Genomic DNA, 16,907 nt, shown 5'->3' on the forward strand with positions numbered 1-16,907 from the left:
GTTCAAGCAGTTATTTTCAAAGTTTCAAACAGTTTATTTTCAGAGTTTCAAAAGAGAAGGCAGAAGAGGGAGAAATGTAGGCATTCTCTACAGTTTCTCAGATTTTGTGGAGTTATTTATGCTCATAAATCTGTGTGTTCCTAATTGGACAAACAGCCCTTTTGAGATAAACAACCTAACTATTCTGGAAAAAAAAAATTTTGACTGCAAAGTTTCCAGAAAAGAAAAGTTATTAAATACTTCTTAACAGTAGGTAGGAGTAATTGGTGGAACAAATATTAAGCAGAAAGTTCAGGCTTTTTTAATGTAGAATTGACTTTAACCTGGCTGTAAATCACACATGATAATTTGGTAGATGTGTCTGTTACGAGTCTTATGGGTACTTTCTGTCAAAATAAATATATCAAACCGTCTTCTACAGCCTGCAGTCCCCAAATAAAATGGTTTTTACTATTCTATTACTCTCATGAAACAGATTTCTTTGATGAGACCTGAGTCTCATTGGTGGTTTTAGTGTTGCATTTATTATAGTTTAAAAATGACTGTTACACTACATGTGTATTGTCACTGACTGTATTTTTGCAACTGCAATCTGCTGTGGATGTTTCTAAGGCTTAGTAATACTCCCAACCACCTCACACATGCATGGGGAACTACTGCATGGAGTATAGAAAATAGTTACACGGTCAAGTCTTAACATCACTCTTAAATGCCCAAAAATCCTTATGATGTTTTCAATTTCAAATGCTCAAGGAAAAGAAACAAAAGGGATAAAGATACATTTATCTCTGTTGTCATTTTTTTATTGGCTCAGTTTAATGTGTTTTAAACAAAGAGAAAATGTTAACACGCTACTAATAAAATTATCAGTGAGTATTGAAAATAAATACCATTGGAAAACATTGCAATTACTCCTTAGTAGATTGTTTTCAGTCTTCTCATAGAATATAGTTCTTCCAAGCAGTACAGACACTTCTCTACATGATATCCCTCTGCGTGAGTACATACAAGTGTACAGACATAGTTGTGCATGAATGTACATGTGTGCATAGTTCTGGTTTCTAAACCTATTTCTAAACTTTCTGCACTAAAGAATAATACATGTGCAGTTTAACTGTGACACATATTTATAACAAGCAATCATTTTGCAAAGGTGAGAAGTTAACCCTTATCTCCATGGTGTGATGACTGGGGGTCTATGATCTGTTTTCAAAGCTAGGTGTATGGTGGAGATTACAGAGCAGAAGGAACAGAGAACCTGCTCCTGCAGAACAGAGCACTCCTGCTAAAAAAAAAATTGGCTGGTTGCAACAGTTCAGCCTCTACGTATTTCTTAATGTTTTTCTGCTGTTGAGTCACACTGCATTGTAAAATCACCTTGCAAATCAGAAAATGGTGATTGTTTAAACATTTTTATTTTACAACAACCTCAGATGCTCAGGAACTATAGGCCAAATGTCAAGGATTTACTCATGGAGTTAGATCCTAGTGAGCATTAGCTAGCATTCTACATCAGAGTGATGCTTGCAAAAGCTGAAGGCGTGCTGTGACTGCTTGAGATCCTCAGCACCTTGCAAAGCCATGTGGGTGTTTGGGGTGGTGTGATTAATCCGAGGAGCAGGAACAAAAAGGAAAAAGAGAACTGATTTGGCCCATAATCGGAGAGCCAGTCAGGTGCACACAGCTGCGCACAACACAGATTGCAGGGTGTCACTGCTTCTATTGAATTCAATAGAAAACTGCTTACTGGCCTAACAAGGACGGATTTAATCCTAGACCCCGAAATATCTCCACAAACCAGTTAATTTTCAGTATAAAATGTCTAAATGTATGCTTTATCAAGCCACTTTTATGTTTCGCTTGCCCCTTTATCTTGTGTCAACCAAAAATTCATAATACAAATTTTGACTGAAGGCTGGCTTTAATTACAATTTCTTTTAAAGGTCTCAACTGCTTTTTGTGTCCTGGGAAATGAGAGCAATTCTTTCTATCATATTCAGAAAGAAAATGAAAAGGTTGGTAAATGTATAAGTAATTTTAACTGATTCATTGATCTGAATACTTTTAAAGTAATACAGTAAGTATTTCTGTCACACTTTGAAGTTAAGCTTGGAGCTCAGTTACATCCCTTAGGGTTATTTTATAACCATTAAGAATGTGTACCTTTTATCTGGTGCCTTCAATTAATTGAATTTCAAAAATATTCTCAAATGTTTTTAGAAAATCATTTAGTACCTGGAGGACATTCCTGTGTGATTTATTGTTACAGTAATTAAAAGCAGTGAGTATTACACTGGTCACTGTTGGAACTCCTGTCTGCCTTTGGCTATATTTTGGTTTAAGTTAAAGGATATAGTACACTTGAGAGACTTGTGAAGGGAGGTAAGAAAAAAATTAATTCTTTTCACATTGCTTCAGATTTTTGGCACACTTAGAAATAGCCTCTTAAAGTGATCACAGTGATATTTACATGATAATTGTATGCAAGCACAATTAAACTTCTATATTAAACAATTAAATAGTGCTTTTCCTGCTATGGTGAATTATTCCTGACTACCCATATTAGTATTCTGTAGTTCTAATCAGTGCCATAAATAATTTTCAGTTTTACACATTCTGCTCTGAAGCAATTATTAAGAACTCTCAGGAAGAGTTAAAACAGCTAATGAAAATAATTAGCAGGAAAAAAATGATGGTTCATTCTGCATTGAAAGATAACCCTAACTGAAAACTACTAACGCTGCTTTAATTGCATCTTTGTTTTCTGAGGCACTCACAGCTCTCTCCTGTGATCCCTTTCATGCAAGAAGTGATCTCTCACGAGCAGCTTTTCACAGAACTCTCACCCACAGGAAGGTTGGTGGGATCACACCCCCGGCCCAAGTCTCCTGTGTGACACAGAGGAAGGAGCTTCTTGCTGTATTGCTCCCCTGGAGCTCCACCTCAGCAGCACTGCTCACCTGGCCAGAGTCTGCAGCAAAGACACAGCGCAGGAGGCAGAACTTGGTGCTAATGACTCACTTGGTGTCTTCTGCCTTTTCAGCATCTTCCAGGAGGCTTTGTTCTGCTTCTTAGTCTATAAAATTATACTCTTTTCCTACTAAAAAATCCTCTCCACCCATCCACATACTGAGCACGTTAAGACAGCCTTAGCTATTTCTCTAACCACATCAAATTTTTTCTCTAACACAAAATATATATCTTTTCAAAATCATGGGCTCACAAATGGAATCATGGTAATACTGGCTTACAAAATTCTTTAAAAAATAATCACAAACCTACATCTTTGCGGACTCCAAAAGATGCTCAGATGACCACACAGGATCTGAAAATAAATGTGGTTTATTAGCTTAGGCATGCATTTATGAATAAAAGTCTAGTTGTACAGATTCTGGCCAATACAGGCCAGTACCAGATAAACATTTCACATTTTAACGTACACTGAAGTCATTGTTCAAAGTAATAACCTATCCTTTTAATAAACCATCCCCGTTACACAGAAATGCCTAAAGGTTTTCTAGTGTGCATCAGTCTTTTGAACATCACATAATGAATTTAATGTGAGAAAAGGAAAAGAAATGTACCTGTATGGATCCCTGCAAATTAAGACAAACCTTGCTGCTCTGAGGCTACCGTATAACTTGGCACCATATAACCAGATGAGGACAGAAATAGTTTCAGTGAAAATCTGATTTCTATCCATGTATTTACTATGTTCTGAATTATATTGGCTTTCCTGTGAAATTATTCCAGTTAAGTAAATTATCTCAGAGGCTTCATGATTAAGCTAATGTGTTTCTAGGACCTTCATAGTGAACATGAGTTATGATACATGCATTAGTATATTATTCCTTGACTAGATGTGATTTAGTAACCTCTACAGGAAAATAAAGGCCAAAAAAGTAAGAGATCAAGCTGCTGTTTTTTCCCATCTAATATCTTAGAAAGTACGTCTCCAAAATATAGCCATAGTGCCGAAGGAATTGACACTGAAAATTAAATTATATTCCCTTTCTGAATGGAAATATGTGGTGCTATCACCAGTGCTGTTTGTCTAATGACATGGAAAATTAAGGGGTTTAACCACTTGGTATCATTTAATAATGGCCTTTTCACAGCAGACAGGGCATTGCTCTAGCTACAGAAATGGGAAAGAATGCCAAAGAATGCCAGGATAGACAGGACCAAAAGCATTTCTACAGTGAAAAGGGCACCTTTTTATAGTTTAAACATTAAAAATGGTTGAAACCTTAGCATTATTGGTCATTTAAACAAATATAATAAAGGAGAAAGACACCCTATCAACGTTACTAACAACATAAAGCAAGATCTACAAATGCCCTTCCAGCCTTGGACTCTGGCCCATGGTTTTTTGGGAGTGCTGCCCAAAAGCTTTTGCTCTTGTTGTAAGCATCTTCTCAGATTTATCAGTGACCAGTGTTCCCTCGTTGTCCATCATGTCACCATGGTTGGCCTGCATGCGTGTCTGCTGGGATTCCAGCTCCACTCGGTCTGGCTGCCCTCCTGCCTAGCTAGACCAGTTTCTGACAGAATGCCACCACACTTTCTGTTATGTGGGTCAGAGTGGCAATGGATGGCAATTTCCAAGGTGTGCAGGTCTACATGAGCAAATTGGAAAAGACAGACTCGAGTCTGCTCACTTCCTTTAAGCATCACTGAAATAATTAAAAATGTTGATCTCGTGGACCTGAGATTGTTATATTACAAAAGACTCATATTAATGTACTGTTACTGGTTGTAGCTGTTAATATAAAAGATTGCTCTTTGAACGATGCCTCCTGCCCTGGAACATCATATTTCAGGGCAGGAGACAGCTGAATCCAGCAAACCTCCAGCACCGGAGCTCCCTCTCTGTAACTCTGCCGTCGGGAAAAGCGGGGGCGGCCTCTGGCCGAGCAGCGGCCGCCGGGACGGGGAAGTGTTTGCAGGAAGACACTGAGAAGGGGACATTAGTGTCCCCTCAAAGCGCAGTAGGGCCGAAGGGCAGGTGTCACCTCCAGGCGGCGGACGGTGCCGCCCCGCTCTGTGAAACGCGGGCTCTGCCGGACCGGGTCTGGCGGGGCTCCCCCTGCACAGGCAGGGCGCTGCCCCGGGAAGCCGCCCGGGCACAGAGGGAACCCGGGGCCGGGGCCCGGGGGTAGCGCAGGGGGACAGGCTCTCCTGGGGAACGGGGAAAAGTCCGGACCCGCAGTGCCGGGACGGGGACGGCACACACTGCTCCTGCCCTCTCGGGGGGCATCGCAGAGCCCTCGTCCCGCCGGCGGGGAGGCAGCCCTGGGCGGACAAGCAGGGCATCCACTTCGCTGCGGATTTGTTATTCCGCTTGGAAATGCAAAGGCTCGTGGCATGATTGGCTTTCTGTTTACAAGTGCAGATGGGGAGAAGGCTCGCATTTTCTCTCTCCGTGTTTCTTCCCCACCTTGAAAGCTGCAAGGGCAATCCGAGGAGGGAGAAAGGGGAACGAGAAGAGGATTTCCCAGTTTCAGCATTCATCAGATTTACCCTGTCATTGCACTACATGGTGCAGCGTGTGTCGAGCATTACGAGCACGGGGCCATGCAAATGACACAGGCATGAAAGAGCCCTGGCAAGAATAAATCTGTCGATGTACAGATGTTCCTTATTAACGTTACTGTTCAGCCTTGGTGGTTACAGTGGGAAGACACCGGATTAAAAATTCCCATTGCCACCCCACCTCTGCTGAACCTTTCTCCCCACACCTCTTTGTCTTCGCTTAATTAGGTAGGATATAATACCCTCTTTTTCTCCTCCTCTGTCTTATTGAGACGTCTGCCCAGGCTCACGCCTTTAAACAGGAATGATATTGATCCCTCCTCCCCCTTCTGTCAATCCCGATTTGTCCCTTTTCCTGCTGAACAAACAATTAAGACAAGAAAGTACCGAGCGCGGGTGGAAGTTGTCATGCACGCGCTCCCGCGGGGATCCCGGGCGCTGCGCGGCCCCGGACACCGGGCCCGAGCCCGCCGCGGCCCTGGGCGCCCGGGACTGAGAGGGTGGCGGGAGGCTGCACACCGGGAAAGGTATTTCGGCCTGGGAGCCGGCTGCCGGTTCGCCCAGCCTCGGGCCCGTGTAACTTGTCCCCGGGAGAGAGCAGCGGTGGCGGTGGCAGCCTGCGGCTGAGGCCGGGCGGGACGGACAGCCGGACGGAGCAGGAGCGCAGGAGGACGGAGAGCACAAGCGGGAATCAGCGCTCCTGCCCCGACCTGCTTGGGGGTGCCCCCGGCACCTGCCCCTCCTCCCCGCTCGGCCGCCCCCCACCTCGGCCCGGGGGAAGCCCCCGGTGCCCGGACAGCCCTTGGGGGGCTGCGCCCAGGGCGGGCAGCGACGGCGTGGCCAGCCTCGGGGGCGCTGCAGGGAGCGGGTCCCCGGTGCCGGCGGTGCCGCGCCGCCCCCCCTTGCCCCCTCCCCGCGGCCGGGGGGCGCTGGCCCGGGCAGTCCCCGGCAGCTCCGCGGCGCCCGGCTCCGCCGCGCTGCCCCCGGGCTATGAATAAAGCCGAGGCGGCCGGGGGGACAGGTACAGGTGTCCGTCTCCTGCGCAGGGCTGCGCCGACGTCCCAGCCCGCCTCCTCCAGCGGGAGGGAAACAAAGACGGCGAGAGAGGCAGGGAGAGTTGCCTGTAAGTTTAGCGCCTTTCAGTCGTGACTCGCGGAGATAAATGATAGTTTGGAGGTGCTCTCAGTTAATCACCGCCACGGCTGCCGTACGGCGTGTGCAACCCGCAGATCATTAGGTTAAATGGAGGACACTCGTGTCCTTCCAGAATCAATGCAATTATTGTTGGCAACAAGGACAACAATCGGAGTGGCAGCACTAATTTTACTAACCTGCTATTAATTATGGTGTCCCCCACGCCCCAGACGGCGTTTATAACCCGCAGAAGCAAGCGGCGCTGGCTGCTTCTGCTTTAAAACGGGAAAAGTTGGAAGTGGAATGCCTGGTCGTGTTGGAAAGTGTTAATCAGTAGGAAAGAGTGTGATCAGTGGAACTATTCACTTGAGCGTCACTCTGGTGCAGGGGGTTAGTGAAGTGGCTGCGGCGCCTGGGGACCGAGAGCTCCGTGCCGCGCCGCGCAGGTACCGCGCACTGAGAGATGCCTGCCTCAGCTCCCCGCCGCTCCCCGCCGCGCCAGCCAGCGCACACCGCACAGCAGCCCTGCCATGGCACCGCCAGCGCTACCGGGTTCTAGCCGAAGCCTGGCGTGATCGCAGGTAAAACAATTCCTTCTTTTGGTGGGGATTCTTGTGAGTGTGTGTGCTTGTGTGTGTGTGAGTCTCTATGGAAGCGGGGGGGGGTGGAGGGGAGCGGTGGGGCTTACCCCCACCCCCCTCCGCCCCTCTTCTCCTTCGGAGCCTGCTTTAGCAGCAAGGCAGCTGAAAACGAACTGCTGGAGGGAAGAGAAACTATCCGTGATGAATCATTTGGCTTTGTGCAATCTTTACCTAGGACAGAGGGTAAATGCGTTTTAACATACGTGTGTTATTTCTTGGGAAGGGGGTGTGGATATGATATCCAGCGAGCACTAAGGTAAGGTACCGAGTCAAACTTTCTGGATTTTAAGGCGAACTTTAAAAGACAGAAATTGACCTTGCGAGCAGGAAAGTTTTACCTTTGCAGGGAAGTAAGTTGAAGCTGTTGGCTGCCAGAGAGCTCAAAGGTGGTGGTGTCTGAATGCCTGCGGGTCTGCAGCACTGGGGTTACAGGAGCTGAGAAAGGAAATCTTGTACAATCTTTGCTTTGCTAGTGAAAGTGTAGTTGTGATGCTCTGCACCGAGCAGGTAAATGTGAGCATGTTGTAGGGTCCATCTATAGCCATAAAGCAGCTGCCCAGGTCGCAGCTTTTGCTGCTCTTGCTGAAAAGTTTTATGTGTGTGTGTGTGTGTAGATGTGCATGTAAGAGAGAGAAAGAAAGTGCTTGTATCCAGTTCTTAAGTGTGAAAAGTTAATAAATACAATGAACAGAATGAGCATGTGAGGCCTTTCTGCTTTAATCTAGATTGTTTGCCAAGAGGATTGAAGACTTACAAAATGAAAGCATTCAGATGGATAGCTTTGAACAAGTGATTTTACATGTAGTTGTAAACTGAGTAAATTAATTAGCAGTGCCTTCTTATGCAACTGTTCTGTTGGTCATCATGGCTCTGCCAATCCCAAGCCATGGCATGGGTTTGTGCAGGTCGACAGCACCGTCTCGCTGTCCCTCATTTCAGAGTGCAGGAGGTGCAGTTACACCTCAGACTAGCTCAGAAAACAAAACCAATCATATTTACTGTCAAGAGCAAGTTTATGGGAGCTAACCTACTTGAAAATGCTGTAGGCTGCCCTCGGTTCCAAATGGGCAACATGTAGAGCTTCATGGCGTTAGTCAGGTGGTATCAATGTTGCTTTAACTCTGTAACGTGAAAACAAAGCAAACTCAGCTGAAAGAGCTCGCTAAAGTCTGTTTAGCCCATAAGCAAATTCCATTGCTGAAATATTTCCAGGAGTGGCAATAACCCCTCCAAAAGAGAAGGCGATGAAAATGAAGATAGTGAGTGTAGCTGCATTAACTGCCTCTAGATCATGTCCCTGAAGACGTCCATCAAAGCCTGAGTCCTGAAGACGTTCTGTTTTACCTGCTGTGGCCTGTTCCAGCATCACACGCTCTCATTCTCATTCCATGTTTTTACAATAAAACTTGTATGAGCACTGGCTCCAGGTTCTCAGAGGAAAAGCTCATAACCCTGGGAGAGAGCTGGCTGGGCTTTGGATGGGAAATACCTGCTCACCTGAGTGTGCAGGCTGGTTCTGACCAGAAGGGAACTCTCCAGCATTTCCTATTGATCGTGATGGGTTTCCTTGCTCAAACTTTGGAGGAAACTCTGTGTGTTTCTTTCTCAAAAGCTGTTAACTGCATTGTACAGGAAAGGGGCTTTGACCAGGATCAATTTTTATGGCACAGCAGAGACTTGCATTTTCCAAATGCTTAAGGATATAGCCCACAGCATTAAGCGTCTTTGCTTGGATTTGAACAGTGTTACGTTGTTTATGTGCAAGAACCACAAAGGTTATTTTAAATCATTGTGGGGCTTAATGCATGTTTGTGCTCTGGCACCAAAAATTCAAGATGAAATGTAATTGTGTTGAGTTTCTTATCAACAAAGGGCCATTATTTGTAGATTGTAAGTGAAATAGGACATCAGCAGTGGGGGAGGACATAATGTCAGCTTTCAGCGTTTAAGTGTTTAAGGTTATTAAGTTTTTTTGTCGCTTTTTCTTTTTGTTTGTTTGTTTTGGTGGGGTTTTTTTAATGACTGCTTTCTAGGGAATATGGATTGGAACTGACACAAAGCTGACCAGGGGTAAAGTAATAGAGCAGGCAGGCTGCAAAGAAAAATGACAAATAATTATCATGATTAATACAGGAAAGTTCAGTACGAAAATGGGCACCAGAGTATTTGCATGGCGCAGTGAAAGACAACTGTGATATATAAATAGACAAGAACTATAAATATTGAATTTCTCTTTGTATTTTAAAGTTTAATAGACTCATCTAAATATCAAAACCTGTAGTGGGCCACTGCGGAGTTGACATCTGCAGTGGAAAAAAAAATTAAAACATAAAACAACAAAAAAAAACCCCAACTTCAGGACATTTCCCAAACTGGAGCCTGGAAAACTGGGAGGACTTCTTCAGGCAGTTCTCCAGCTCTCCCAGCTAATTATAGTGCTTTACACCGAGCCGCTCTTGAGATAAGTGCAACTATTTTCTTCCCTAGCACCGGTGAGTTTTATTCCGAGCTTAAACAAACATCCCCCAGCGCAATGGGCACAGGAGGCAGAGGGAGCAGCACGGAACACTGCGTGCAGACCATTGTGTAAACACTGGGTGTCTTTTCTTCCCAAACAATGCACTAGTCCGTCAGCACTCCGCACAGAAGGAAGCTGCTGGTAAAGAGTCGCTAAAAGTATCATTATACCTTGGCAGCACCAGGGTATAATGCAGGAGGAGGAATAGAGAAGCACTTCTATAAAATAAACCCAATGGCAAAGCTATTAATATTTTCAGAAATAAAAAGGAATTAGCATTTCAGGTGAGGAAAGAAAAAGCACTTTTCTCCCATCCAAAAATCAATACAGAATTTCAAACCGATTATTTATGTCATTTGATTCCCTTTCTTTATACGTTTCTCCCGGCTACAGATACTGAGCTGTCAGGATAATTTGCATGTACTGTATCTGATATCTTTTATTTGCAAACACTCTAAAGCGCCATAAAACGCCTCTCGTTGTAGTCTAACTCGATCTGAGAACTAGTATTTTCATCTGTAAATTAAAGCAATTACGCAGCAGATATTATATTATGTGTACTGTGGTCTCCAGATAGTCATCAATCACCCTCAATCGAGCTGTCAGTGTGGGCAGATTCGTTTCTGGGAGGCAGTCTTCCAGCTGGGGAGAAGAAGAGAATATCATCATTAATTAGAGTGTGACCCTGGGGCTATTCACATGTCTGAACCCAGGAATCTCTCTGAGCAAGTCTGCACACCATGGAGCGGCGTTCGGCTGCAGCGGCAGCCCAGCTCCAGCCTGGGAGCTGACTCCTGCTCCCTCCGTCCTCCCGGGGGCTGCCTGCCTGCCTGCCTGCCCTGCCTCGGTGGTGCCGGCCGCCGGGGGAGAGCTGCCGGGGCTGCCAGCATCCTCCCCCCCGGCCCGCTCCCTCGGAGCGTGCAGCGCAGGGGGAGGGTGCTGCCTGCTTGGGGGGCAGGGGGTCCCAGACCCCCAGAGGGAAGGGAGGCTGATGGCAGCGGTGGGATGGGTCGGGTAGAAGGGGGTGTTGGAAGTTTGAGGTGGGATCAAAGTCGTTTTAATGTGAAAAGTCACGTCTTTTCCATCATTCCCCGGAAAGACGCTCGTAGGGTTTTCTACCTGTAATCACACGCCTGGAATAAAAACAGAAAAGAAAAGCAGGATTGCTTATCATGTGCTTTATTGTCAGCGTTAGCGCTAATTTTAACTGTTGATTAAATCTTAAATGAAGACTCAGTCGTGTGTCCCTTCATATGTCTTGTTTGTAATTGAGACTAATTATTACTGTGGGGTGGGAAGAAGCAGCTGCTCATTAATTAATTTCTAATTAAAAGTGCTTACTAGCCTTTCAGTTACTAAGGAGGGTGGGGGAAATAGCTGATACAACATTGATCCTTCAGATTATAAACATTAATTTCCTTCCCTCGCCCGCAGAAATATATGTGTTGCAAGCAGGCGTTGCCGCTACAGAAGAGCTTCCCAAACTTTTCTCCCCTGTCAGGCAGGCTGAAGGCGATGCTGGAGAGTCTATTTTCCATGCCAGGGGAAAGATTCCCGAAAATGAGTGTTGAACTTACAGGCAGGTTAATTTGAGCAGGTTTTGCATGACGTCAGAGGCTCTGCTCTTTTAAAACAACGTGCTTGTGAGCTGATGTATTTGTACCACTTTTCTTCTTCCCACCTTTTATTTTTCAGTGGGTGCAAAGTATTTGTTTTTGCCGTCACGTCTGCCACCTTGGAACCTACATGTAACAATTAATTCTGTGTCGTAGCTGTAGCGGGGAAGGTGCTAAAATCGCCGTACATATTTAAAAGAAAAAAAAAAAAAGTTCAAGTTTTCATGTAAATAAATTAAATGTGGTTTTCTGCTTCGTCCTATAAGCATCTAGGGACCTGTGGTTACCAATCAATTGGTACAACAGCGCAGAGCCAGGCTGCAATAGCGTGCAGATCAGACGCCTCGCCTTGTTTCTAGATAACTGGGAGCCTCTGTACCATGTCCTATCCTCAGTTTGGCTACCCTTACTCCTCTGCACCCCAGGTAAGACTTTTTGCCTACCGACGTTAATTGATTGAATCTCAGTCCTTATCGATGCCTTCCGTCCGGGATGAGGGCGGCAGCGATCCTCTCCCGCTGCGGTAGCGGCAAAGCAGATGCTCGCTCCGCAGCTTTCCAAGACGCCCAAGTTCTGTGTCGGGCACCGGTTTTAAACTGGGAAGCAACACGCCAGATTTAGGGTGTTTGGGGGTGATAAAGAGGCGTGGGAGATGATTACAGAGATGAGAGAGGTGAGAAGGGAAGCTACAGATCCCCAACCCCCACCTGCACCACCCCCTCCCCCTTTTTTTTTTTCCCTCTTTCACTATTAAATTCACAGTTTATCAATTAAACATGGACGTATGGAGGTCCGGCCCGTAGAAACAGAATGGGATATTCTAAACCAGAAGGTTAATAACAGATGCGTGCGTGGCTGCTACAAATCTGCAGTCAAAATAAATATGCATGAATGACTTCAGAAAAAAAAAAAAAAAGGTTTAAAAACGCAGATGGGAATCGTTGTGCTGCAAGAGGAGAAAACGGTGTAAACCTGTCTTGTGAACACCCCTGGAAAAGTTAGCTTTTAAATGCAGAGGGCCTGAGGAATGTATTATAGAGGATTAAACATCCACAGTCACGGGGCGTTTGGTGGTTGTTGTTGAGTCGTTTTGAAAAACCGATAAAATACTTGCACCTCTGCTCTTCTCCAGAGCATTTCTATCACGACTGAAGTAAAACACGGCACAGGAGGGAGGAGGGTGGGCGAACCCCTAAAGCTACAACCTGATCTGGGGAAAAAAAAAACCAAAAACACCCAAACAAAACCCCACCAAACCCACACAATCTAAAAACAACCGAACCCAAACTTGGTTACACTTTGAGAAGTTCCCCCCACGCCGCCCTCAGCGCCGCTCTCTTTCCCTCCAGTTCCTGATGAGCACCAACTCCCTGACGACCTGCTGCGAGTCCAGCAGCCGCACGCTGGCTGAGACGGGGGCGGCCGCCTCGGCGCAGACCCCCGTGTACTGCCCGGTGTACGAGAGCCGCCTGCTCGCCACCGCCCGACACGAGCTCAACTCCGCCGCCGCGCTGGGGGTCTACGGCGGGCCCTACGCCGGGCCCCAGGGCTATGGGAACTACGTGACCTACGGTACCGAGGCTCCCCCCTTCTACTCCTTGGTAAGCCGCCCGGGGGACGCTCGCTCCCTCGGTCCCTCCCGCCGGCCCCGCGCTCCCCCCGCGCCCCGGGGCCGAGGCCGCTCGGCGGGATCCCCTCCCGGGCCGGGGGCAGCCCCGGCGCTTCCCCTCCGCCCCGCCGTGCCGCACGGCGCTCCCGGCCAGCCCCGCCGCCAGCAGCTGCTCCAGCCCGGCGCTCGTCCTCACGGTAACGCAATTAAAAGTCGCGCCTGACAAGCCGGCGGCCGAGAGCGGAGATCCCGTCCGGCCGGGCAGTTTAGGGCGACCCACACCCGGGCTTGCAAAAAAATAACGACGCGCTCTTCCCATACAACCTTTTTTCTTTTCCTTTTTTTTGTTGGGTGTTTTTTTTTTTTTCCTGTTTTCCCCCCCATGCACCGTAACAGCGCGAGTTAGTGTCCCTATCGATGCCGCTGGGCGCCGAGGGGCCCCGGGCCGGTCCGGGGCGGGGGGCCGCGCGGGGCCGGGCTCTGCCGGCGGCGGGGCTGAGGGCGGCGGGCGGTCTCTCTTGCAGAACAGTTTGGATGCGAAGGACGGGAGCGGCTCTGCGCATGCGGGCATCGCCCCGGCGGCTGCCTACTACCCCTACGATCACACCCTCAGCCAGTACCAGTACGACAGGTAAGCGCCATCCCCTCCCCGGCCCCGCTCGCTGCCCTCCGCCCCCGCAGCCCCCTCCCCGCCATCGTCGCCCCGCCCCGCCCCGCCAACCTGTCTCCTCGCCGCTCAGCATCTCCTGGCCCCAGCCGTGTCGCCTCCCCTTCCCCACACCGACACGGGGTCCTCCGCCCCCCGGGCGGGCGGTAGAGCGGGGGGCAATCCCTCTTAACCGGGGCGGTAATTATCTTTCCCAGTGAGAAGTCAGGCTTGGGCATCCCGTGTATATATTCATTAGTTTTCAACCAGCGCAAACCCCCTTACACACCGTTCCCAGGTCGGAGGCCCATTGGGCGCCAGTGACCTTTCCTGGAGGATGTGCATTAAATATTCAGTCGCAGCCCAGTGTCATCTGCGTTAGGTTCCTACAATTTCAGGAACAAAAGGGTTGAGGAGATTACTAATAAAAGGAGTAAGAGGAAATATATTTCTATTAACACTTACACCCTGGGGTCACCCAGATGAATTTTGTTTGGAGAGGACTAATAAAACTAGAGGAAAGTGGTATTTCTGTGAGTTTGCAAGCTGCTAGGCTTTTCCTGCTTCCCGAAACGTTGACATTGACTTTACCACACATAAAAGCAGACGATTCTTCCTGCTTTCTGCCACCACGGCCAAGGCAGAGCAAAAATTTGCATTGCCCGCTGCTGCTGCTAGCTGAACCTTTCCTTCTTGCTTTCCTTCCTCGGCCTGAATTCTCTAAGCTGGTCTCCCTCATAAAGCTGAGCTGTCCTCATCCCTCCTAAAACCGAGCTGTCCTCATCCATCTCCCTCCTCTCCGGTCCAGCCGCCCTCCGGGCAAGCGGCCGGGCCGGGGCTCTGGCACCCTGCGTGGGGCAGGTGCGAGCGGGACGAGGCAGGTGTCACATCCCGGGGGCTCCTTGTGCCTGCAGGTACGGGACGATGGACGGCGGGACGCGGAGGAAAAATGCCACACGAGAGACCACCAGCACGCTGAAGGCCTGGCTGCAGGAGCACCGCAAGAACCCCTACCCCACCAAGGGCGAGAAGATCATGCTGGCCATCATCACCAAGATGACCCTCACCCAGGTCTCCACCTGGTTCGCCAACGCCCGCCGGCGGCTCAAGAAGGAGAACAAGATGACCTGGCCCCCGCGGAACAAGTGTTCTGACGAGAAGCGGCCCTATGAGGAAGAGGAGGAGGAGGAGGAGGAGGGTTCGCAGGAAGAGGCGATGAAGAGCGGGAAAGCCGAGGGTACCCTGCTAAAACCAGGCACTTAGCGGTGCGGCCGCGGGGGCTCGGCCGGCAGCTCGCCCCCGGGGCGGGCCTCGCTGGTGGGGGCGGCCGCGGGCCTCGCTGGTGGGGGCGGCCGCGGGGCAGCGCGGCGCCGACAGTGACCGTGTGTCTTGTTTTTGCTGTCCCTTCCCCCGCCCCCGCCCCGCAGAACCCTCGGGCAAGGACGAGAAGGAGCTGGAGCTCAGCGACCTGGAGGACTTGGACGCCGCCGAGTCGGAGAGCTCGGAGTGCGAGCTGAGGCGGCCCTTCCCGCACCCGCTCCCGCATCCGCACCCGCTCCCGCTCCCGGGCGGCGGCCTCCCGCCGCGGGCCGCAGAGCTCCCCGCCAAGCTGCCGCCGCCGGCCGCCGCCGGGGAGGAGGAGGAGGACGAGGAGGCGGCGGCGGCAGAGCGGGCGCGGAGCTGCCTGAAGACGGCGGCGGAGGAGTGCGGCCCCGACCCGCTGGGCGCTCGGCAGCGCGGCTGCGAGTCCAAGATGTGCTTCCAGCAGGGGCAGCAGCTGCTGGAGGCGAAGCCCAGGATTTGGTCCCTGGCGCACACTGCCACCTCCCTCAACCAGGCCGAGTACCCCTCCTGCATGCTGAAACGGCCGGGGGGCTCGGCCGCCGCCGCCGCTCCCGCCCCGGTCAGCGTCATCGACAGGCACCAGGATTCGCCGGTCACCAACCTCAGGAACTGGGTGGACGGGGTGTTTCACGACCCCTTGTTCAGGCACAGTACTTTAAACCAAGCCCTGAGCAACACAACAGTTTCCTGGGCTACCACCAAAGGAGCCATTCTGGAAACGGGCGCCTTGGGACGCGCGGTGGGGAACGGCGCCAACGTGCTCAAGGGGCAGCTCTCAAACCTGGCCCACCATGACTCAAACAAAGAGTTTCTGGCGTTTCCCAAATCAGGAAGCAAAATGTTTTGTTCTTAACAGGCCCGCCGAGGGGCAAAGGACTTTCTAACGCTTGAAGAGTCAGCTACACTGAAAAGAGACTTGCGAGAGTTTAAATTTAAATATAAAACCTTTTCTTCCTTTTTTTTTAAGCAATCATAAACGAGGATTTAAAGTTCAGTTTGCTCAGTTCAGCGGAAAGACTTTGCTCATTGCTGTTCTGAACATTTTCTCCTGGCTGCGACCTTAAGGGATCAATGTCGTGAAAGTTATTTAATTCCATGTCCAAAAAGCACGTACTATAGTGTAGACCTGCTTAAAAAGTTTACATCAGAAAGTTTACAAACGGGAAATTTTAATTCAGATTTAATTTAAGGCATGCCGACATTAGTTATAAAGACTTTTCGAGAGTTTTTCCTCCTGATTTCCTTGTTAGCATATAATTCACAAACAGCACTTCTACTAAGTTTACACCTACTGCACAAATTTATCTTGACAAAAAAAAAATGTTAAGAGGTATGCTCACTCCAATAAATTGTCTGTTTCAGAGGTAACACAAGTGGTGGCGTTTTGCATTGGGCAACAAACAACTGCTGTGTTTCAAATTCCCCCTCGGAGCCGATCTCGGTAATTCCAAGGACTGTCAACAGGCTGCCGGGAGAGGGGAAGAGAGGCTCGGCGCAGCTCCCGCGGCACTGCGGACGGACCCCGCGCAGGAGGGATGCCGGGCTGCGCTCCGCGGGGCAGCGCCGGGCCCCGGCCGCCTCCCGGGCCGGCAGCGGGGGCGCCGGCTGCCCTCTGAGGCCCGGCGGGGAGGGAGCAGCCCCCCTTCCCCCTCCCCTCCTTCCCGAGCTGCCAGGTCGGCCCCCAAGGGCCGGGCTCTGCCGCGGCGTCGTCTCCGCCGTGCGCGGAGCAATTGATTCACATGGAAAATTTGATCTTTTAAAGAACCGTTTTAGCTTTCCAGCTCCTCTGCCAGTGCGGAGAATCGCTGATCCGCCATGAATATTTCAGCACTTCAGGACAGATGCTTTACCGTTTTGACATTAA

At 49.4% G+C, this 16,907-nt stretch overlaps 1 protein-coding gene across 1 annotated transcript; it reads left to right on the forward strand.

Annotated features, from left to right (window-relative positions):
* Positions 1-11,128: 11,128 nt before the first annotated feature.
* IRX4 (iroquois homeobox 4) lies at positions 11,129-16,015 on the forward strand. Its single transcript, XM_063419932.1, has 5 exons — positions 11,129-11,869; positions 12,794-13,045; positions 13,578-13,684; positions 14,614-14,936; positions 15,127-16,015. The coding sequence occupies exons 1-5, from the start codon at positions 11,825-11,827 to the stop codon at positions 15,894-15,896; spliced, it is 1,497 nt and encodes a 498-aa protein (XP_063276002.1). The 5' UTR covers positions 11,129-11,824; the 3' UTR covers positions 15,897-16,015.
* The last annotated feature ends 892 nt before the right edge of the window (positions 16,016-16,907 follow it).

Source organism: Prinia subflava, chromosome 1 (assembly GCF_021018805.1).
Source record: "Prinia subflava isolate CZ2003 ecotype Zambia chromosome 1, Cam_Psub_1.2, whole genome shotgun sequence".
NCBI classification, from domain to species: Eukaryota; Metazoa; Chordata; class Aves; order Passeriformes; family Cisticolidae; genus Prinia; species Prinia subflava.